The sequence below is a fragment of the Myotis nattereri genome, assembly GCF_964212035.1.
Source record: "Myotis nattereri genome assembly, chromosome: 5".
NCBI lineage: Eukaryota > Metazoa > Chordata > Mammalia > Chiroptera > Vespertilionidae > Myotis > Myotis nattereri.
Window position 1 is genome coordinate 37,254,513 of NC_138080.1, and position 24,705 is coordinate 37,279,217.

Sequence of the window (24,705 nt, forward strand, 5' to 3'; positions counted from 1 at the left end):
TTTGAGCCCTGGCCGGTTCGGCTCACTGGATAGAGTGTCGGCCTGCGGACTCAAAGGTCCCAGGTTCGATTCCGGTCAAGGGCATGTACCTTGGTTGCAGGCACATCCCCAGTAGGGGGTGTGCAGGAAGCAGCTGATCGATGTTTTTCTCTCATCGATGTTTCTATCCCTCTCCCTTCTCTGTAAAAAATCAATAAAATATATTTAAAAAACAACAATTTGGTTTGAGATTCCAGGACGGGTTAAGAATTTGTGTGAAGTCTAAGGTGAGCTTGAAGTTCATGGTGGACAGAGCCTTGGTCTGAGGTGGACATCCCAGAAGCTTCTCCTGTGGCTCAGCCACGACCTGTGGGACTTGCCAAGCTTGTGTGGTTTGGTGACCTTAGGCCCCTCCCAGCTGGAAAGCGGTGGAATTTTACGTCACTGACTTGGGTAGAGGCCTTAGATCTCAGGCCCACACCTCCCTTTCTTGAGACTTCAGATGTTTCCTTTTAAATGTTTTTCTACTAAAACTGCCAGATGAAATGCAGGGTGAAACCCAGTTAAAACTCGGATAAATTTAAGTATAATTATATCCCAAATATCACGAGATATATTTATATAAAAAATTATTTGCTTTCGCAGCACACATACTAAAAACATTGTCTGAAATTCAAATCAAATTGGGCATCCTGTATCTTTATTTGCTGAACCTGGCAACCCCACCCTTTATACCACACTTTAATGTAATTAAAATGTATGGCATTCCTGGCATGCAGTCTACCTGATTCCTCCTCACAGTGGTAGCTGAGGTAATGATCAATGGCGATAACTTGAGGTTTATTGATGCTGATCCCTATATTTTTCTAACAAAAACTCCTTAAGCCAAATGTGAAGATGACCATCATGTTACATCATTTTGCACATCCCTCCTGGCTTCTGGGATGAGGATGGAGTTGCAGGGAACACTGGAGGTAGGAGAAAGTGCATGAAAATGGAATTATTCAACTCAGTGTGGGAGTAGGTAAATAACTTCATTGAGGTTATGAATATATTCTCATCTAAATGTTAATAAAATGTTATGAATTTATAGCTTTGGTAAATGCTATGCTGGGTTTTACAGATTTTTCCTAGTGTTCACTGGGTGTTTAAGAAGTTATCTTAGGAGCTTCTGATTCTTCTGAAGTCAAACTTCATGATTTTGGGAAGAGCTAGTCCAACTCTCAGGTGGGGAAGGGAAATAAGATACTGAAGGCCAGTGGGATGGGTATTGATTCTTCAGGTTGCCTCTGTTCCCCTCAAGAACTGGTGTACCTCGTAGCTTATGATTCTTAACTAGGCCTATCCAAAGAAATCTTTCTTAACCAGCAGTAAATTAAAGTCACAGGGAGCTTGCAAAGGAGCGCACCAGGCTCTGCCTCCACCCCATTCCAGCAGTGGGAGGCGCCAGGGAAAGCTGGTCCTCCAGTAGGACATGGGCTGTGACAGGGACTAAAAAGAGAGCTGTGGTCTGAACGGATGCTGGAGTGGAGAGAAGCTAAAATTAGGTATTTACTTTGTTCCCCTCGACTGACGCCCTGATTAGAGTGTAAAGAGCACCCATACCCATGAGCCCATGTTTCCGTCTGTGGGATAAGGATAGACAGCAGCCACGAATCTACAAATGATCTTCGAGGTCCCACCAGAACAGACCTGACATTGAAGGAGAAACCTTTTATTGGCACAGTATTCCTTCTTTAATAGGGTATAGCAGTGATTTTTAAACAATAAAGGCTGGTTTCTCTCTATTTTCATTGTATTAAGAGGTCAGTAAGTCAGTCAAATCAAGACCACCCAGTTTGTTTTAAGGAGACAGTTGGTAAAACTAGTACAGCTCTTCCAACATTAGACTACTTCATTCTCATGATCAGCTGAGGTGCACACAAAAATAAAACTTCTATTTAAAAATCATGCCAAGATCAGAGCAGGTTAGCAACACTGCAAAGCTCGACAGATGCAGGAGCCCCAGGGGAGTGGCTTTTTCCAAAGGGCTGCCCCACTATTTCTCTTCTCAACCTATTTCCAAATTAGAAAGCTGCTTGCTCAGAGGTACTGCTGATGGCGGGATGCATGGGAAGCTACGATTAGGAAATCCACCTTTCGTTCCTTTGAAAAAAATGCGAACCCTGTAGGCCTATCATGCTCCCTGGTGATGCACAGATGGAGGACTAAGGATGTGGAGGTGGTTGCAGGAAGAGCCGAGCAGCACTAGTCTAAGGGGGAAGGACTTGCGTTGCGTGTAGCAGTGGTTTAAATGCATTGTGACAACAGTCCACTGAGTGGCCTGGGAGGTAGCCAGGCCTTGGCTGTGTCTCCTTGGAAGACTGCTCTCATGGTAGACACAAGGTTTGGCCGAATCCAGTCGTTTAGGCCCTGTCTAAAACCCATTTGTACTCAAAGAATAAAAGACATTCCTATCCCTCATGTCACCCCAGCCCCACTGGCTATATTTCAGGAAACACTGCCCCAGGGCTGGCTGGAAGGGCCCACAGCAGGTTAGATCCTTTTCCAGTACTGGTCCGTGCAGGGGAGTCCAGCCACGATCTCCGACTCAATTCCACAGTGATCCTGTCCTCTGAGGATTTTAAAGAAGCCTGGAAAGCAAAAGTAAGATGCCTTTAAAGTGCGCCTTGGGTTTGGGGCCTTGCCAACATATTCAGACTCATCCCTGAAAGACCCAGGAGCGAAAGTCACCAGACACCAAACCAGCATCAGAGTGCTTTATCAGCTTCCACTGTTTGTACAGCAACCCCGCTCCACATCAACCCCATGTCACCTGTCACTGCACCTGGTGCAAGGGGATGGGAGGCACAGCGATCTGAAGCTGGGCCCTGCTCCCTACCACCCGCTCTCAGGATCAGAAGCTGCCCTTGGGGCAGAGGGAAACTAGCCCAGTAGCACCTGGAAGGTCACGGATAAGCCTAGGGTTTGGAGCTGTGCAGTGGGTACAGCAGAGGAAGATAAGATGACAACTGTGTTCTGGCTTGTAACACTATATTCTTAGCAGGAAGGGAGCAGCACTCACCATTGTCACCCCAGTCGGTGTTCCAGGAGTTGCCTACCAGCCAGTAGGGGGTGTCATTCTCTACCCCCCAGCCCAGAATGCGGACTGCATGGCCTCCCACCATTTCTCCAGTGACATGTTGGTACACGCCTGAGAAAGGAAAACACCAGTCAGGCTGAGACCCAGCCACTGCCCATCCCTCACAGCACCCCTCCACGTCAGCTGGCTCCCCAGGCAGGATAATCGGGGCCCAAAAGGCCTACTATTGTCTTCAAACAGGGGTTCTCTATTCGGTAGTTATTTGAATATATTTTTGAAAGCCCAACACACAATTATGTTGAGTAAACATTAAAATGGGAGTCCAATGAAACATGCCTGTTGGCTGCCTTTAAAACTAAAGTTATAAATTAGAATTTAAGAAATAATTTAACATTTAAATACCAATGGTCTGTTTTACATACTAGGACTCCATGTAATGATTTGTCGAAAGCAGTGTGTGGCGGAGAGTTCACCAGAGAGGAGATGCAGAAAAGAACTGAGCTGGTAGAGCCAGTGTCAATCAATGGGAGAGAAAAAGTGCTCAGGGAGCTGGCCAGCCAGCTGTACCCTAGTGAGTCACTTTGCTGGAAATGTATTCTTAACTAACATGGGGGCTGTGCTAAGAACTACCAACTTTGGCTCTAGCTGATTTGGCTCAGTGGATAGAGCGTGGGCCTGCGGACTGAAGGATCCCAGTTTCGATTCAGATCTAGGGCACACGCCTGGGTTACAAGCTTCATCCCCAGTAGGGGGTGTGCAGGAGGCGCCAATCAATGGTTCTCATCATTGATGTTTCTCTCTCTCCCTCTCTCAAATCAATATACATTTTTTTAAAATTACCAACTTTAATTTTTTTCTTGTCAGAATCATCTTCTTTTGTCTAATCCAGTGGTTCTCAACCTGTGGGTCGCAGCCCCTTTGGGGGTCAAACCACCCTTTCACAGGGGTGGCCTAAGACCATCGGAAAACACATATAATTACATATTGTTTTTGTGATTAATCACTATGCTTTAATTATGTTCAATTTGTAACAATGAAATTGGGGGGCAGCAGAACATGAGGAACTGTATTAAAGGGTCTGGGCATTAGGAAGGTTGAGAACCACTGGTCTAATCCTTTCTAAGAGTTGAGAGCTGTGGAGTTTTCAATTTAGCAGCAAGTACATGAGACAGAAGTGGTCAGCAGACTGTTCATCGGAGGTGAGGGGTTTCTAAGACACCTCTCGGGCCAAGGACTGGCCAGGTCCCTGTTTCCTTGTCCATGGGGGTGGTAGGCATAAGGCTAGGGCTTTGCCCAGAAAAGATGAATAAAGAAGGTCACTCAACCCAGACACAAAATCTGCAGTTACAGGGTGATGGATATGCTGACAGAGCAATGGAGGAGAATGGAGGCAGGAGCCAGAGGCTCCAGGGAGGGGGAAAGACTCCCCTGGGAGATCTTCAGGGGATGAATGCAATGAGCAGGAACTAGCCATATAAAAACATTGCAGCGGGATCCGAATAGCATGTGCAGAAGAGGCAAACAGGTGCAAGAAAGCAGAGCAGAGGCAGCTGCTAGGGGTCTGTAGAGCCCGGTGAGGGGAGGCCTGGCACTGCCCTTCTGGATACCCTGCCTTCCCCCTCTGATCAGGTCCTGTTGGCCCACCTGAACCCAGACCGCCCCCCCCCCGCCCCCCGCTGTGGCCATCTGGGGCCAATACACACCAGACTTGTACATCAGGAAGTCTGAATACACGGAGAACGCTGCCTCCACTGGGCCATTTTTGTAGATCTCTGCCATGATCTCCTTCTCGCTACTGGGGACGCTGTATGACTTGCATCCTAGCAAAAAAACCAGCAGGTGAGGTGAGACGTGCCTCCAGAGGCTCCACCAGCCAGTTCACTGATTTACGGGGAGCCACCAGGTGAAGACTGAGCATCCAGGAGACTTGCCCAGTCTGCGGAGGGGGAGAGGTGGGGACGGGAGGGGTGGTGGTGACCAGGAACCCCGAGGGAGGAGTGATTGGACTGGATCTGGAAGTTGAGAAGTGGGAGAATGTGGCCCTGAGGGCAGAGTGGGACTGGACCAGGACAACCAGGTCACTCCCCTGTACAAGGGGTTTGGTCCCCTCCAACTCTGAGGGTCTGACTCCTAAGACCACATCCCTGAGATGGAATTCGGGGTGGAGACAGAAAACACAGCAGGCAGGCAAGAGGCATTAGTGCCCTTCCTTGCTCTATCCCGTGTTCCTGACTCAAGACTCAGCTGCCCTGGCCTCTTCCTTTGGCTTGGGAAGGCTGTCAGCGGGTCTCAGGCCCAGTGTGCTTACCGTAGTGTTTATCTTCTTTGTAGGATGGGGTGTAGCCCGGCTCACAGATCTTGCTACACTGCGGGGTTTCCCCGCCTTCCCCTGTACATGAGGGCCGAGAGCCATTCACGTGGTGCTCACAGGGAGGGATGGAGTATGGTCTGCAACCTGTAGGGACCAAGGAGAAAGGAAGGTCTTGGCCAACAGCCCCTACAGAGACTTTTCGAGGCCAGAAAGAATTAGGATGATGACTCACAGGAACAGTAGATACCCCCAAGTCTGCAGCCTGGGTCTGCCCCCCCCACCCCCCCCCATTGCTAATTTTGCCATTGAGAGGATTGGCTTGTCTTTCTACCCTGTTTTCCAGCCCAGTACTCTCACCCTCAACCCTCAATCTTCTTTATAGTGGAAAATGAGACCATCATTAGTTACTGCTTATAAAATCCATCTGGCTAGATAGGGACTCAGGGCAGACACTCACCTACATGGGAGTCATAGAGGCCACCAGACACCAGGCCTTTTTTTGTCCAGAAGTTCCAAGCGCCAGAGGGAAAGCCCCCATTACAGCTAAGAAAAGAACCATTCATTAAAAGTCATCGTGAGAGAGGTGCTAGCTGCTCCCAGACCACTACCTGGTTGGAGCCACCACTGCCTTCTGCAAGTGGCAAAACAGTTCTCCCAGGTCCCAACAGACTCCCAATTCATCCTCCCCTGGATTGTCCCTTCCAGGGAATCACCCAAGCTCTCCACCCCACCTACCAAGACCCTCGAGAAGACAGAAGGACACTCGGATTCCTGTCTACACCAAACCAGGTTGTGTCCTTTCTAGAACAGGGGTTCTCAATGAAGGAGCACACCGAATTCCCCAGGGTACTAACCAAAACACCAGTGCCAGAAATTCAAACTTAACTGGTGGACACACCTTTTTCTTTTTAGAGGGCAGCACATGAGGTAGTGTGACCAATCTGGGGAACCATTATTAACTACAGATAAGGAAACAGGTCCTGAGGCTATTACATTGCCTTGAGCAGAAAAATCAGATCTGAGATCAGAAATTTAACCACAAATCCTGAGCCCATCTGTTTTGCCCAGACCCCACCACCCACAGCCAGCCCTGTGGGGCCAGCCTGGGTTTAGGAGCCTTCCAGGAAGCAGCAGCCATACTAGGGCCTGCTTCCAGATTCCCCAGATTTTCACAGTGCCTCGACCACATCTGTCCTCAATGTCACTCCCACCCCAGGGAGCCTCAGTCACCCTCCACCTGAGGAGGCCTCAGACCAGGTCTCCCAGGTGCCATTCCCTCATGGAAGGTGCTGCCTCAGACTCACCCTTCTCCACACTGGAAGCCACAGCAGGTGAGCAGGTCCTCGGCAGACACCTCCACGTTGACATGCCCATTGGTAAGGATGCAGATCCGGTCAGAAATGGCCTCCACAGCTCCAAATGCCTGCAGAAACAATCCCTACCCAGGTAAGCCCCACCCCTGGAACTTGGAAGGCCGCAGTGGGCACCTCAGACTTCCTTGGTGACTAGTCTTTTTCAGCGTCAGGCGAGGGTCCTGGCACTCAAACTTAGCTTTAAAGTTCCTTTAATCTTTAATCCTCTACCTGGGTACTCAGTTCATTTCTGAAATATGTAGTTTTGATTTTTAACATAAAAAAAAAAAAGCTCACACTTGCCCAGGTGGTGTGGCTTAGTGGTTGAGCATTGACCTATGAACCAGGAGATCACAGTTCGATTCCAGGTCAGGGCACATGTCCAGGTTGTGGACTCAATTCTCAGTAGGGGGTGTGCAGGAGGCAGCCGATCGATGATGCTCTCTCCTCACTGATGTTTCTATCTCTATCTCCCTTTCCCTTCCTCTCTAAAGTCAATTAAAAAATATTTTTAAAAATAATAATCCATATTATTATCTTTTTTACAAATCCAGTAAGGCTATCTCAAGATGGGGAAATAAAGAGCTTCCCAGATAAAAAAAGGCTAAAGGAGTTTGTCACCACCAAACCAGCATTGCAAGAAAAAGAAACAGAAAGAAACACAGGCATAAAGAATTAAAATGGCAATAAATAAGTACCTATAAATAAAAACCTTAAATGTAAATGGATTAAATGCTCCAATCAATTAACACAGGGTAGTTGAATGGATACAAAAACATGGCCCAAATATATGCTGTCCACAAGAGACCTCAGAAAAAAGACAAAGGATGAGAGTGAAGGGATGGCAAAAAAATTTCCATGCAAATGGAAACAAAAAAAGCTGGAGTGGCAATACTCATATCTGACAAAACAGACTTCAAAATGAAGGCCATCACAAGAGACAATAAAGGTCAATACATAATACTAAAGGGGTTGATGCAACAAGAGAATATAACTATGGTCAACATATATGTACCCAGTATATGAGCACCTAAATATATTAAAACTTCTGGAGGACTTTAAGAGAGAATGACAGCAATATAGTCATAGTAGGAGACTTTAACACCCCGCTAACTTCACTGGGTAGATCTTCCAGACAAAAACAAGGAAACAATGACGCTAAATGACACACTGGATCAGATGGATTTAATTGACATTTATAGAACATTTCACCCCAAAGCTGCAGAATATACCTTCAAGTGAACTTGGGTTATTCTCAAAGATAGGTCCCATGTTAGAACACCAAACAAGTCTCTACAAGTTCCAGAAGACTGAAATCATATTAAGCATATTCTCAGATTGTAATGGAATGAAATTAGAAATTAATGATAGCCCGGCTGGTATGGGTCAGTGGTTGAGCATCAACCTATGACCAGGAGGTCACAGTTCAATTCCTGGTCAGGACACATGCCCGGGTTGCGGCCTCAACCCCCAGGAGGAGGCGTGCAGAAGGCAGCCAATCAGTGATTCTCTCTGATCAAAGATGTTTCTATCTCTCCCTCCTTCTCCCTTCCTCTCTGAAATCAATAAAAAAATATATATTTTAAAGAAATCAACTACAGTATAAACACTCAAAAACATTCAAACATATGGAGATTAAATAGCATGTTATTAAACAATGAATGGGCTACCAATAAGATCAAGAAAGAAATAAAAAAAAATTCCTGGAAACAAATGAAAATGAACACAAAACAACCCAAAATCTCTGGGACACAGCAAAAGCAGTTCTGAGAGGGAAGTTCATAGTAGTACAGGCCTACCTCAAAAAACAAGAAAAATTAATAATAAACTATTTAACCCAACAACTTAAAGAATTAAAAAGAGAACAAGAAAAGCTCAGAGTAAGTAGAAGGAAGGAAACAATAAAGGAGAGCAGAAATAAATGACATAGAGACTTAAAAAACAATACAAAAGATCAATGAAACCAGCATCTGGTTCTTTGAAAAGATAAGCAAGATTGATGAACTGTTAGCCAGACTCAGTAAGAAACAAAGAGAAAGGACCCAAATAAAATCAGAAATAAAAGCGGAGAAGTAACCACTGACACCACAGAAATAGAAAGAATTGTAAGAAAATGCTATGAGTAACTATATGCCAACAAGCTGGACAATGTGGGTGAAATGGACAAATTTCTAGAAAAATACAATCTTCCAAACTAAATCAAGAATAATCAGAAAACCTGACTAGGCCATAACAGTTGATGAAATAGAAGCAATAATAATAATAATAATAATAATAATAATAATAATAATAATAATAAACTCCATCAAACAAAAGCCCTGGTCTGGACAGCTTCACAAAGGAGTTTTGCCAAACATTAAAAAAACAACAACACCTATTCTCCTCAAACTATTCCAAAAAATTCAAGAGGAAAGAACACGTCCAAGCCCTTTTTTGAAGCCAGCATCATCCTAATTCCAAAACCAGAGAAAGACACTACAAAGAAAGAGAATGACAGGCCAATATCCCTGATGACTATAGATGCTAAAATCCTCAACAAAATTCTAGCAAATCGGATCCAACAACATATTAAAAAGATCATACACCATGACCAAGTGGGATTTATTCCAGCGATATTTGCAATCAATAAACGTGATACATCACATAAACAAACTAAAAGACAAAAATCACATGACCATATCAATAGACATAGAAAAAGCATTTGACAAAATCCAACACCCATTTTGATAAAAGAACTCTCAGCAATGTGGGAATAGAGGGATCATACTTCAATATAATAAAGGCCATATAGATAAACTTACAACCAACATCATACTCAATGGGTGAAAACTAAAACCATTTCCCCTAAGACAGGAACAAGACAGGAATAAGACAGGGGTGTCCACTTTCACCACTCTTATTCAAACTAGAGGCCCAATGCACAAAATTCTTGCAAGAGTAGGCCTTCCTTCCTCTGGCTGCTGGCACTGACTTCCCTCCGGCACCTGGGACCAGGGCTTCACTCACAGAGGGAGGCCCCGCCCACCCACCACAGCCCGCTGGTCGTTTGCAGCCACTGAGGCTTGCCTCGGCCCTCACAGCCCCAGCTTCATCTGGAAGGACGTCCAGTCTAATTAGCATATTATGCTTTTATTATTATAGACTAGAGGCCCGGTGCACAAAAATTTGTGCACTCGGGGGAGAGGGGGGGTCCCTCAGCCCGGCCTGTGCCCACTCGCAGTCTGGGACCCCTCGGGAGATAATGACCTGCTGGCTTAGGCCTGCTCCCGGGTGGCAGAGGGCAGGCCCAATCCCTAGGTGCAGCCCCTGTTTGGGATCAGAGCAGGGCCGATTGGGGAGTTGGGGCGCCACCCCCTGTCATGCACAGAGCAGGGAGATTGGGAGGTTGCGATGCCACCCTCAGTCACGTTCAGGGTAGGGCCGATTGGGGGGTTGGGGCACCGCCCCCTGTCACACTCAAGGCAGGGTCGATGGGGAGGTTGCGGCACCACCCCCCTGTCACGCACAGAGCAGGGCCGATCAGGGGGTTGGGGCTCTGTACCCTGTCACTCACAGAGCAGGGCCCATCAGGGGGGTTGGGGCACTGCCCCCTGTCACTCACAGAACAGGGCCCATCAGGGGGGTTGGGGCTCTGTACCCTGTCATGCACAGAGCAGGGCCAATCAGGGGGTGGGGCACCACCCTCTATCACCCACAGAGCAGGGCCATCAGGGGGTTGGGGCACCACCACCCTCACACTCATGGCAGGGCCGATGGGGGGGTTATGGCTCTACCCCGTCACACACAGAGCAGGGCCCGTTGCGGCGGGGGTGGGGAGGGGGGTTGGGGAGCTCTCCCCTATCAGGCACAGAGCAGGGCTGATCAGGGGGTTGGGGCGCCTTCCCCTGTCACACACAGAGCCGCAGGGCGATCAGGGGGTTTGGGTGCTGCCCCGTCACGCTGATCCCGGTGCCGGGAGGCCTCGCGGCTCCACTGATCCCGGTGCTGGGAGGCATATTACCCTTTTACTATATAGGGGAGAGGCCTGGTGCATGTGTGGGGGCCAGCTGGTTTGCCCTGAAGGGTGTCCTGGATCAGGGTGGGGGTCCCCACTGGGGTGCCTTGCCAGCCTGGGTGAGGGGATGATGGCTGTTTGCAGCTGGCCACACACCCTTCAGGGTAGGGGTCCCCACTGGGGTGCCTGGCCAGTCTGGGTGAGGGGCTGAGGGCTGTTTTCAGGCTGGGGGTGACTGAAGTTCCCAACTGCTCCTTTTTTTCTTTTTTTATTATGGGCCAGCTTTACCTTGAGGCTTGGCTCCAGCTCTTAGGCCTCCGCGCGGCTGAAAGTAGGTCTCTGGCCTTTGCATACAATGTTGCCATCCTGCTGGCTTAAGTCCGGCGGTATTTGTTACAATGTTTCTTAAACTGCCCGCTCAGAGGCCTGCAGCAGCCGGCGGGGAATGTTAGCTTCCTCCATCACTGAGGCAAGCAAGCCTCATGTTCAGTTTCAAGCTGCCTGGATGCCGGCGGCCATCTTGGCTGACAGTTAATTTGCATATCTCGCTGATTAGCCAATGAAAAGGGTAGCGGTGGTACGCCAATTACCATGTTTCTCTTTTATTAGTGTTGATAGCATTTCAAGTCCTAGCCACAGCGATCAGACAAGAAGAAAAAATAAAGGGCATCCAAATTGAAAAGGAGGAAGCAAAACTCTCATTATTCGCAGATGACATGATATTGTATATAGGAAACCCTAAAGACTGCACCAAAATACTAGTAGATATAATAAAGCAATTCAGCAATGTAGCAGGGTACAAAAAATTAACATCAAAAAATCTATGGCATTTTTATATACCAATAAGGAATTCTCAAAAGAGAAACAATCCCATTTGCCATAGCAACAAAAAAAAAATTAAGATACCTAGGAATAAATGTAACCAAAGATGTAAAAGATTTGTGCTCTGAAAATTATAAGATGTTGAAAAAAGAGACAGAGGAAGATATAAACAAGTGGAAGAATATACCATGTTCATGGATTGCTAGAATCAACACCATTAAAATGTCCATACTACCCAAAGCAATCTATAGATCCAATGCAATCCCTATTAAATTACCCACAGCATTATTTCACAGATCTAGAACAAATACTCCAAAATTTATATGGAACCTAAAAAGATATTGAACAGTCACAGCAATCTTGAGAAAAAACAAAGTTGGAGGAATCACAATACCAGATCAGATGTTAGGCTATACTACAAAACCACTATAATCAAAACAGCCCAGTACTGGCACAAGAACAGACATATATAGATCAATGGAATTGAACAGAGACCTCAGAAATCGACCCAAGCCATTATGCTCAATTAATATTTGACAAAGGAGGCAAAAGCATACAATGGAGTCAAGACAGTCTCTTCAATAAATGTTGTTGGGAAAATTGAACAGACACATGCAAACAAACAAACAAAAAAAATGAAACTAGACCACCAACTTACACCATACTCAAAAATAAACTCAAAATGGGTAAAAGACTTAAACATAAGACAGGAAACCATAAAAACCCTAGAACAATAAGCAGCAAAATCTCTCCGTAGCAATATGTTCGCAGATACATCTCCTAAGGCAAAGGAAACTAGGAAGAAAATAACCAAATGGGACTACATCAAAGCAAAACGCTTCTGCACAGCAAAAGAAACCATCAACAAAATGAAAAGGGAGCCCACTGTATGGGAGAACATTTTTGACAAGGATACATGTGATAAAGGGTTAATATCCAAAATATATAAGGAACTCACACTACTTAACAAAAGGAAGACAAACAATCCAATTAAAAAATGGGTAAAGGAACTAAATAGACACTTTTCCAAAGGGGATATAGAGATGGCCAAGAGTCATATGAAAAATGCTCGTCACTGATCATCCACAATGAGGTTTCACCTCACACCTGTCAGAATGGCTACCATCCACAAATCAACAAATGACAAGTGCTGTCGAGGATGTGGAGAAAAGGAACCCTAGTACACTGCTGATGGGAATGCAGAATCGTGCAGCAATTATGGAAAACAGTATGGAGTTTCCTAAAAAAATTAAATATAGAACTGCCATTTGACTCAGTAATCCCACTTCTAGGAACATCCTAAGAAACCCAAAACACCAATCAGTAGGAATGTATGCACCCCTACGTTCATAGAAGTGCAATTTATAACAGCTAAGATCTGGAAACAGCCCAAGTGCCCATCAGGAGGTGAGTGGTTAAAAAAAGCTGTGGTACATTTATACCATGGAGTACTATGCAGCAGTAAAAAAGAATCTCTTAACCCTTTGAGACAGCATGGAGGGACCTGGAGAGTATTATGCTAAGCAAAATAAGCCAGTCAGAGAAAGACAAGTACCACATGATCTCACTCATATGTGCAATCTAATGAACAAAGTAAACTGCTGAACAAAGAAGATCCAGAGATACAGAAGCATGGAACAGACTGTCAGATCTCAGCTGGAAGGTGGGGCTCAGTGGGTAGGTGGGAAGAGATCAACCAAAGAACTTGTATGCACATATGCATAGCCCATGGACAGACAATAAGAGTGGTGGAGGCCTCAGGCGGGGGGTGGGTGTGGGGACACATGCAATAGTTTCAACCACAAAGATTTAAGTAAAAAATAATAAATAAATAAACACAGCTCAAAGGTCAAACATTCTGATTTCACTTCTATGAGGTATCCAGACTAGTCATAATCATAGTAGAAAGTAGAAAATAGAAAGGTGGTTGCTGAGGGCAAAGGGGAGGGCGGATGGGGTTGTTAGTGTTTAATGGGGACAGAGTTTCAGTTTTACAAGATGACAAGAGCTGTGTGGATGGATGGTGGTGATGGCCACACAATGTGAACATACTTAATGCCACTGAACTATATACTTAAGAATGATGATGCCTTAACCGGTTTGGCTCAGTGGATAGAGCGTTGACCTGCAGACTCAAGGGTCCCAGGTTCGATTCCGGCCAAGGGCATGTACCTTGGTTGCGGGCACATACCCAGTAGGTAGTGTGCAGGAGGCAACTGATCGATGTTTCTCTCTCTCTATCCCTCCCCTTCCTCTCTGTAAAAAAAAATCAATAAAATATACTAAATAAAATAAAATAAGGCTTCTTTAAAAAAAAAAACAAAAACCAATGATTAAGCCCTGGCCTGTGTGGCTCAGCTGGTTGAAGCATCATCCCATGCATCAAGAGGTGGCAGGTTCGATTCCCAGTCAGGGCACAAACCCAAGTTTTGGCTTCAATCCCTGGCCAGGGCGAGTGCGGGAGCAATTGATGGATGTTTCTCACATTGATGTTGCTCTCTCTCTAAGCATGTCCACGGGTGAGGATTAAAAAAACGTCCAAGCTGGTTTGGCTCAGTGGATAGAGCATCAGCCTGCAGACTGAAGGGTCCCAGGTTCCAAACCGGTCAAGGGCACATGCTCGTGTTGCAGGCTTGATCCCAAGTGGGGGCGTGCAGGAGGCAGCCAATCAATGATTCTCTCTCTCTCTCTCTCTCTCTCTCTCTCTCTCTCTCCCTCCCTCCCTCCTTTACTCCCTCCCTCCCCCACTTCCTCTCTGAAATCAATATATATTAAAAAAAAAAAAAAGAATGATTAAGATGGTTACATTTATATTGTGTATTTTACCACAGTTAAAAAACAAAATTAAGACAGTCACTGAGTCTTCATGACACACAGTGGAGGTCAAAACTAAGGGTATTGCTGATGGCTCAAGACAGCATGTCAAACAGAAATAAAAACACTTCACAACCCACACATGGCCGTGGCCTGTGCACAGGGCTTTATACACTTTTAAAAATATATATATATTTTTATTGATTTCAGAGAGGCAGGGAGAGGGACAGATAGAAACATCAATGATGAGAATCATTTGATTGGCTGCCTCCTGCATGCCCCCTACTGGGCGTCAACCTAGGCATATACCCTGACTAAGAAATGAACTGAGACCTCCTGGTTCATAGGTTAACACTCAACCACTAAGCCACACAGGCTGGGCTATACATTCCTTTCTTCCACCTAGTCTCTGTAATAACTCAGGATCACAGGGGTTTTGATTGTTTATACTGCTGGAGATTGAGACTCAGGAAAGTTATGTAATGTACCCAGTCACAGCTGGTCCAACTCCAATCCCCTGGTCACTCCCAGGGCCCCCCTCCACCACCCACTCCCTGCTCTAGCCACTCCCGACAGCAGGGCCTCACCCAGCAGGAGCCACAGGAACCCTGGTCTCTGATCTCCTTGATGGTTGGGCAGTTTGGCCAGTTTTCCCGGGCATCGAAGTTTTCAGGCAGAGTTATGTCCTCAGCAAGCCACACTCTGGATAAAGGAAGATCTCCATTATAAACTTGCATCTTACCACCTGTGCTGCTCATCCCACCCCATCCCTGCAAAGGCCAGCTGCCTGCGGGCCGTCCCCGAGGAAGGGAGTGAGGCACACAACATACAGAAGAGGGATGTCCTCTTGGAAGTTTAGAAAATAAAACCTGATTCTGCTGCTTAACACAACTTACCACCCCACAGCCTTCTTTCTCGACTTATTTTGTGGATGTTTTTCACGAGTTTTAGCCACAGGGTCCAGATAACTGTATTTCTCGCTTCCCCTGCCCCACCCCCAATCATACATCTGCCCTGGCTCCTCACATCATCATTTTTAATATCTTTGCCACTGTGTGATGTCCCCTAACTTCACTAACCCACCCTCACTGTCAAGATTGATTTACTGCTTCCTACAAGAGTAATAATGCCTACATGAAACTGTCCAGAATTTTCTAGAAAAGTCAAACATCAAGGGCAGATCACCTGGCTTTTCCCAGAATTTCCTTATTCAAGATTGGGCCCACCTAGCTTGTGGAGACCCAGACTTGGGGCCTTTCCCACCCGGAGAAGCACGTGGGAAACACTGGCTTTTGGGGCCGAGCCCTGCCCTCAAGTAGAGTCTCTGGGAGAAGTGAGACTTGCAGACACCAGGGAGGCCTTCTCTCTTCCCTCTTCCCCACTCTCCCAAACCAACGCCTGCTACTCATGCGCCAGGGAGCAGATACTCACTTCTCGGGCAGCTTGGGCCCGCCCAGTTTGGTGCCACACAGAGTCCTCACGTAGCTCATGTCCACGTTGCGGAAGTTGTGTCCGGCCTGGAAGACAGCCCATCCCAACAGTCACCCACCAACAGAGGGGGTGTTTCCGGGGACAGGAGGGATGAGACCAGGACGCTGCTCACATTCAAGGCCGGACAAGGCCAGGGGTCCCTCCCAACTCAGCAGAGGATGGGGGCTGCTCTACTGCTATAGACCAACAAATTTCCCCCAAATTCATGCTGAAACCAACCTGCAATGTGCTGATATCTGGAAGAGCCTCTGAAAGGTGCTCAGGTCATGAGGGTGGAGTCCTTATGCAGGGGATTAGTGCCCAGATAAAGGAACCGCCAGAGAGCTCCCCTGCCCTGCCCACCATGTGAGGGTACCGAGAGAAGCCAGCCATCTACAAGCTGGAAGAGGGCCCTCACTAGAACCTGACCCTGCTGGCACCTTGATCCTGTACTTCCAGCCTCCAGAACTATGAATGATGGATTTGTTTATAAGCCACCCAGTATGTGGCATTTTGTAGCAGCCTGAATAGTCTAAGATGGGCTCCCTGCAGAGCAGGCCAGGACCAGTCCAGAGGGACCTCGTGGGCAGCGTGCGGCTCTCAGACCAGTGGGGGTCTCCTCTTTTCAGCTCATGACAAGAGAGACCCCCATAGACCTGAGCATGACCTGTTCCTCATTTCTTTGTTCCCGAAGCCCCAGGCCTCAGGGCTGGGCAGAGCCAAGGAGCTGCTAGTATTGATGAGCCACAACACCAACCACAATGGAGCTCAGTTAGGAACACTTCCAAAGCTATTTACCTTCCCATGCACCTCCAACACGCTCACATATGCATGCTCCCCCCCCACCCCCATCCCCCAACACACACAGAAGGGGGCAGGGAGGAGGTGGGCATGGTCTTGAGCGGCCATGACTCTGAATCTGATTTTCAACTGTCCTGTGGGCCACCTCTGCTGGGAATCAGGGTGCCCAGACCGACCACCCTCGGGAGGGACACGTGCAGGAAGCGGCCCCCACAGCTCACCTTCCATGTAGAGTTCTTCTTATTAAGATAGTGGACCAGCTCATCTGACAGGGGCTGGAGACTGGGTCTGCTCCGCGCACTGGTCAGCACCACCAGGCAGCTGAGGGTGGCCAAGAGCCGCCACATTTTGGAAGCTGGATCCTAGATTCACCTAGAAAGGAAAGGACACAAGACATCAGAGGCTCCTCCTCCTCCACTCAGGTCCACACACAACGAGGTTCTGGGGCCAGGAATACCCCAGTGGATAAAAGACTCATGTTTTTGCCCTGGCTGCCGCTTGTCCCCTTCTGTTCCTGTTTCCTCGTCAAGCCTGGGGTGGGGTGGAGCAGCAGAGAACACTCTAGGACCCACAGTGCCTGTGGGCTCCCGGGTCTAGTCTCAAAGTCCCAACCTGTGCCTGTAGCACACAAGACCGTGCTCTGGTCTGGTCTGTTTGTGCCACCCCCAAATGCCAGGCCCCTGTGTGGTGGTATTAGGACATGGGGCCTTTGGTAGGCCATTAGGTCACGAGTGTGGAGCCCTCATAAACGGGCTCAGTGCCTTTATAAGAGAGACCCCAGAGAGAGCCCTTGCTCCTTCTGCTGTGAAGACACAGCGAGAAGTCTGTGACCGGGACGTGTGCGCCCTCGTAACCATGCTGGTGCCCTGAACTTGGACTTTCAGCCTCCAGACTGTGAGGAATAAATGTCTGTTTAGAAGTCACCCAGTCCGTCTTCTGTTGGCGCAGCCTGAATGGGCTAAGACAGACCACGTGTGCTTCTCCTCCAGCTGGCTGGAGCCAGGACAGGGAAAGCGGAGGGGTGGTGATGCCTGCAGGGAGGCTCCTGGGCAGCTGAGGGCCGGGATGTGTGCTGCTTGGGTCTCTAGGGCGATCAGTTACTGCAAGGACCAAGCTCAGTCTGAAACGGTGCTGTTCACTGGATGGTTTGTGGCCCAGACCATCTTGTGAGCTGCGAGGACCAGGGCTGACCTGCTGTTCTGTCAAACCCCAGGGCCCAGGCAACAAGCAGGATCAACGAGTCTGTCCTACACGAATGAATGCATCCACATCTTCAGGCTAAATTGAGTCCAGTGCCCTCCCTGCTGCCTCGCCATGGATCTGTAGGACAAAGTTGAGACCTTTCCCAAGTTAGTGCTCTGAAAGAGTAAACAGTCTGTCCGTGTGGTTATGTCACAAGTGGATAAAAAAAAAAAAGGCAAAACAAAACAAATTTCATGAGCCACCATTTGGATACAAAACAAGCAAAACATAAGCCAAGCTATGGCGGGCGTGTGCCAATCTCCGGAGAGCCGGGGAAGCAGGGCTGGTTTGGCCAGCGGCACCAGTCTCCTGGGATTCTCTCCGGTTTTTCTAGCCAGCCAAGGCCTCTGCTTCCGGTGCCAGAGATGGGCTTCCAGGGAGGGAATCCTCCACACCTCAACCTCGGCCCTCGGACCTGGGACTGGCCAGTGAGTCAGGGGACAGCGATTTCCAGCTCAGCCTCTGAATCATGCCCTCAGGCCAGCAGCTCCATGAAAACAAGAAACGCATCCTGATGCCACACCACCTCCAGGCCTGTGAGATGCCCACACAGCGGGGACTGAGTGTTTGTGTGTGTGTTGGGGGATTTCCTGTCCTCACAGGTCACAGGTCACGGTGAGGGTTACATGAAGATGACATGTCTTAGGTGACAGCCACCCACACAGTGAGTTGTATTTGAGGGAATATTTAAACTTAACTGTTGCTTAAGCAACAATTCATCTGGAAGAATAAATGCGTAAGAATAGCTGCGGGGGGGGGGGGGGGGAGGATAACATGACATTTGTGGGGGGAAAAGCAAGAATAAAGGCGTGGCCCCTGTGGGAGTAAATGTATTATAACCTCCAGGTGATGCTGGCCCAGGACCAATCTGATCAATAAAACTGACAGACCATGCAGAAGCATATCCTGTGTGAGAATTCCGTGCATGTGGTAGAGTGAGAAAATTGCTTATCTCAGTAGATAATGCTTATACAACTGCCTACGCACTTTGAGAAAAAAAAAAAGTAAGGCTGAATCTTTACATTTGATTTCTTACACACGTAAAGTCCTACATGGAACAAAGACATTGAATAAAAGCACCGAAACTGTAGGAAGAAAATAAATGCACTTGAAAAAATGTAATAGTGGAGTGAGGAATGCCTAAGATTGACATAAAACAGAACCTTAAAAGGGAAAATATTTTTTAAAAAGCGGGGGAGAATGTTTAATTACATGAAACTATTCTTCTAGAAAAACAAAAAGTGGCAAGCAAACATAAATTAGTGCTTACATATACTTAAGGCTTTGAAAGAAACAATGTAATAGAGAAATGGTAGAAGCACACACACAATGAATTTATAGAAAAAGATCTACAGCCTGGCCGGTGTGGCTCATTGGTTGAGTGTCGACCTATGAACCAGGAGGTCACGGTTCGATTCCTGGTCAGGGCATATAACCAGGTTGCGGGCTCAATCCCCATTGAGGGGCATGCAGGAGGCAGCCAGATCAACGATTCTCTCTCATCATTGATGTTTCCATCTCTCTCTCCCTCTCCCTTCCCCTCTGAAATCAATAATTAATATATATATATTTATATATATATAAATATATATGTGTGTGTGTGTGTGTGTATATATATATATATATATATATATATATATATATATATATTTTAAAAGAACTACGAATGGCCAACACGTATTTAAAAATGCTCAACCACAGGCAGCTACAGATAAAATTAAGAAGATATTTATCAAGAGGACATTCAGAAAGCCAAGAGACATATGAAAACATGCTCAAAGTCACTAATCATCCGAGAGATGCAAATCAAAACAACAATGAGGTACCATCTCACACCTGTCAGACTGGCTATCATCAACAAATCAACAAACGACAAGTGCTGGAGAGGATGTGGAGAAAAAGGAACACTCGTGCACTGCTGGTGGGAATGCAGACTGGTGCAGCCACTATGGAAGACAGTATGGCGTTTCCTTAAAAAACTGAAAATGGAACTCCCATTTGACCCTGTGATCCCACTTCTAGGAATATATCCCAAGAAACCAGAAACACCAATCAGAAAGGATATATGCACCCCTATGTTCATAGCAGCACAATTCACCATAGCTAAGATCTGGAAACAGCCTAAGTGCCCATCAGTAGATGAATGGATTGGAAAACTGTGGTACATCTACACGATGGAATACTATGCTGCTCTAAAAAGGAAGGAACTCTTGCCATTTGCAACGTCATGGATGGAACTGGAGAGCATTATGCTAAGTGAAATAAGCCAGTCAATGAAGGAAACATACCACATGATCTCACTCATTCATGGATAATAGAGACCATTATAAACTTTTGAACAATAATAGATACAGAGGCAGAGCTGCCTCAAACAGATTGTCAAATTGCAGCGGGAAGGCCGGGGAGGGTTGGGGGGCAGGAGGTAGGGGGGTAAGAGATCAACTAAAGGACTTGTATGCATGCATATAAGCATAACCAATGGACATAAGACACTGGGGCATAGGGGAGGCTGGGGGACTGTCTAGGGTGGGGTGATAAAATGGACACATATGTAATACCCTTTGTAATACTTTAAGCAATTAAAAAAAAAAAAAAAGAAGAAGATATTTATCTTCAACCAGAGTGGCAAAGGCGGGACAGTCTAATAGTTCTTGACGGGGGCAGGATGTGTGTGTTAGATGTGGGGAAGCAGAGATGTCACACTGCCCGTGGCAGGGACCGTCTCTATCACCTGCATGCCCTCTGACTCAGCAATCTGATATTTAGATTTATACCAGCCTCAAAACGCAAAGGTACAGGTACATAGATGCTTCCTACATATTCTTTCTATTAGCAGAAGACCAGAAACCAAGCAAGGGTGGAATAACAGAGTACTTGTTAAGTTACAGTAAATAGTGAAATAATAGAACACAAAGCAGCCTTTAAGAGATGGATTAGTTGAAGTGAATCATACTGTACCGATAAAGTTAATAAGCCCAAGTTACACACCACAGGTGAGTCATGGTAATGTAAGCGCATGAACCCACTAAGCAATGTCCAAGTAGATTCCTGCCACTACATGTTAAACATCAAGAAACACACACAACAGTATAACTAACTGCAAAAGGGGAACTTACTTTTCATTATACATCCTTTAAATCAGCGGTTCTCAACCTCTGGGTCACGACCCCTTTGGCGGTCGAACAACCCTTTCACAGGGGTCGCCTAAGACCATCCTGCATATCAGATATTTACATTACAATTCATAACAGTCGCAACATTACAGTGATGAAGTAGCAACGAAAATAATTTTATGGTTGGGTCACAACATGAGGAACTGTATTTAAAGGGCCAGAAGGTTGAAACTTTGCTCTTTTAGGAAGAATGAAAGGAGAGGGAGAGAGAAATAGAAACATCAGTGATGAGGAGAATCACTGATTGGCTGCTTCCTGCATGTCCCCTACTGGGGACTGAGCCCGAAACCTGGACATGTGCCCTGACCAGGAAACAAACTGGGGACCTCTCAGTGCATAGACTGAGGCTCAGCCACCCCAGCCAGGGCAAGAACACGGTCTCAATGAGCCCTCAGGTGCACTTACAATCATCTCCACAGACACCAATGAGGCTTCCTCCTTAGGGACTTCCTGCTCAAAACACTTGACTTTCCCATTTTCAGTGACTCATGGGGAGGCTGCCACTCACATGACCACATGTCAGGGACCCACACAACCTCCAAACTGTTAGGTAAATGTCTCGCTGTGGCCTCACATGGCGAAGGGGTCAAAGAGCAATTTGGGGAGCAAGGCAGTCGGGTCAGAGGAGAACCCAGTGCAGGAGGCAGTCCCAGTGGAAGGCTCCCTAAATGACAACGGGGGTGTCCCCAGGTGCCCCCTGAGGGATCAGCCATCTGCAGAGATGTTAACTCATAAGCAGGGGAGAATGGGAGCACTTCCATGGCAACTCAGATTTTAAAGCACTGTTTCTCCCGTGTCTGTGGTAGGAGGCACCTCCCACCTTCCAGATGGTTCTCAGCTCCTGCACTGACAACTGCCATGGCCGTCCCCCAGCCCGAGTCGGGAGTCCTGAGGGAGTCCTGCCAGGCCCCGAGAGCTCCTGCACCACCTGTCTTTCAAGCACTCACCCTGCTTAGTCCCTTGGTTCTATATTTCCTGCCAACTCTATTCTCCTCCCTTATAACCTCAGTGGAGAACCAGGGTCCCCTCCCGTGAACCAAGGACTCTGACCACCGACTCCCAGCCCATCCTTTCAGCCCAGTGCCAAGGCATTGAGGAGAGTCTGGGCTGGGATCCAGTGGTCAACAGCCACCATCACCAGGAGTGAGGGTGGGCATGAGCTTGGCGTCAGGGGACCTAGATTCCGAACCTGGCTTTTCCACTCACTAGCTGTGCAGCCTGGAGCACCAACCTTCACTGAGCCTGTTTCACCACCTGTAGCATGGAGCTCATGGCCACTAATTTCTCCCGGTGCAAGTCCAGAGTGTAATGAGGTGGCCCGAGGCCCCTGGCACAGTGGCTGCCCTACGGTGAGAAGGCAACGCAGGGCTGCTCCTTCGGGCACATTCAGTTCCCAGGTCCGACGCACCACCCTCTGCTTTCCCTCCCCTTCCTTCTTTCCTCCACCTATGGCCTGTGCCAGAGAATCCCAGTCCACTCCAAACCCGTCCACAATACCTCCACATCGCAAAGAAGAGTCTGAATTAAAATTGGGGCTTTCGCCTCAACCAACCTCCAAATAGTCTTTCATCCTGAGGGTCCTGGGACTGTTGAGCCCAAAGAGTATGAAGTTTCTCCTCCCAGAGGGAAAACAGATCCCCAGAGCAGTGGTGATGCCATTTAGTGAGCACCAGACAGCTTTCTTTCTCCCCACATCCACAGGACTCGTGAACACTGGACCAACTACACGCAGATGGTTAAAAAACAGGCTGTGCGGTTTGTCATGGGTCCCGTGGCCTTAGCACGAAACAGCAGCTTTCACTTCCCCTCTTTTTGGCAAACACTTCCCTTTCATCTCTCAATTCTGGGCATTCCCTCCCTTGCTTACAAGACAGAATGAACAGAAAGTGCTGATTTCACGAGGGAGAGGGCCCCAACAGGGTAAGAATGCTTGGAGTCACCACCCTGCCTTTCAGGGTGTGGGCTGGTGGAGGGAAGTGTGCTGGGCAGATGTTTGTTCTGCCCTCGTCAGCTGGGCCGCCCGAGTAGATTCCACTACACCCTCCTTCCCCTTTTCCAAGCTAATATCTAGCTAAAAAATGGGGGGGAGAGAGGGGCGTTCTCTCATTTCTTTGTTCTCCATATCCCTATAGCACTTACTGGTTTATATGAAAGTACATCCCCCTGCAGTTCTGAGAATATCATGTGAAAATAAAGGGCCTGGGCCAGATGCTCCTACCTCTGCCTCCCCCTCCCCTCACTGCAGAACCGGTCCCCAGACTACCCTGAAGCCATTCCTGGGACTAACATGGACCTTGGGACTCTGGAAAGACATCGAAAGAACACAGAAGGAGGGGAGCTGACGCCTGAGAGACTTCAAACCCTGACATCCCTAAAGACACAGAATCCGTTTTGGCTGCCACCAGCCTTGATTTTTTTTTCAAAAGGGTGTTTATAGAGCCCTCGGGTAGACTGGAATCCAAATCTATACTGAATCTGATGAGACAGGACATATATACTTGAACTTTCCAAGTAAGCCAGCTGCCATCTCCTGGCTAACACAGAAAAAGATGAATGAATGTCCAGGTAGTTTGCTCTTCCATGTCCACTGCCGCTGCCCATCCACTGCTCACCTCTTTCACAGCTGGCTCTAAAGAATAAAAAAATCGAGTGCCTGCACGCTGCCCATAGTCACAAATTAGAGTTGTGCCATATTTATCTGTACACACACACACACACACACACACACACACACACACGGCTGCCTTTCCACCTACACACACTATATATTTGTAGGTGGGAAGGCATGAGGGGGGTGAAGGTTGAGTGTGACTTGCTAAAGATCTCTGTACATTTCTTTCTCTTCCACAAAGACTTGTCTTGCCTCTGGCTGTTGTTAACGGCAGTTATTCCTAAACTTTTGACCACTTTCATACAAACAAAAGGAGGCGGACCTTCATTTCCCCTAAACTTCAGTTTGCCCAGCTACACCTCAATGTGGGGCAGCACTGTGGTGACAGACATAAGCGCCAATAGGCTCTGCTCGACCTGAAGGAAACCCCAGGCCTTTCCTTGTTGACTCAGAATCTCAGCCTTTGATCTGGTCTTTTCTGTTTTATGACTTTGCTTCTAAGGCAAACTTGGTTAACTGCTTCTTGGCTTATAATCTTTAAAAAACAAAAAACATAAAGGGCTCCTAGTTGTCACCTGTCTCAAATGCTGTGTGTGAAGATGAAGAGGCACCAGGTTGGCTATCCATCCCCTAGAACCTGACTCCCTGCAGCTGAAATGCCCCCCCCCCCCAAAGCAATTGCTGTGTGACCCAGAAAAAGGCACCCACTGCAGGTGGCCGCCAGCATCGCACCTCATCAGCCCTGCAGGTTCCAAGGGAACCAGGAGAGCCTGTGAGCAGGCCCCGCTTGCCTTGGCCACTTCCCCTGCTGCCCACCTGCCAGTCATCTCTCCAAAATAAGTGACTAACTCCCACCATGTTGCCTGCAAACCACGGGGCTACAGAACCCACAAATGGAACATTGCTTAAGATCAGCCACAACAGCCCACATGTTGCACACAGGAGCAAATGACTACCTTACGCTTAAAACAGTGAACCCCAGGAAGGTCCCAATGAGTCAAAAAAGTTTATACTGTTGAGAAACAAGACACAGTTTGGACAAAGTTCTGGAAAG

The 24,705-nt window shown here is 47.4% G+C and overlaps 1 protein-coding gene across 2 annotated transcripts in view; it reads right to left on the reverse strand.

Moving 5' to 3' along the window:
- Positions 1 to 1,677: 1,677 nt before the first annotated feature.
- The window catches only part of CTSB (cathepsin B), a 28,545-nt gene continuing 5,517 nt past the window's right edge, over positions 1,678 to 24,705 (reverse strand). For both annotated transcript variants that reach the window (XM_081092903.1, XM_081092902.1), the window contains exons 2-10: positions 16,847 to 16,997; positions 15,786 to 15,871; positions 14,942 to 15,056; positions 6,677 to 6,795; positions 5,830 to 5,915; positions 5,370 to 5,516; positions 4,765 to 4,881; positions 3,044 to 3,172; positions 1,678 to 2,612 (exon numbers count right to left, since the gene is read on the reverse strand). In XM_081092903.1, coding sequence (XP_080949029.1) covers positions 2,515 to 2,612; positions 3,044 to 3,172; positions 4,765 to 4,881; positions 5,370 to 5,516; positions 5,830 to 5,915; positions 6,677 to 6,795; positions 14,942 to 15,056; positions 15,786 to 15,871; positions 16,847 to 16,972 — 1,023 coding nt within the window. In that variant the 5' untranslated portion in view covers positions 16,973 to 16,997 and the 3' untranslated portion in view covers positions 1,678 to 2,514. The remainder of the gene's footprint in view (positions 2,613 to 3,043; positions 3,173 to 4,764; positions 4,882 to 5,369; positions 5,517 to 5,829; positions 5,916 to 6,676; positions 6,796 to 14,941; positions 15,057 to 15,785; positions 15,872 to 16,846; positions 16,998 to 24,705) is intronic.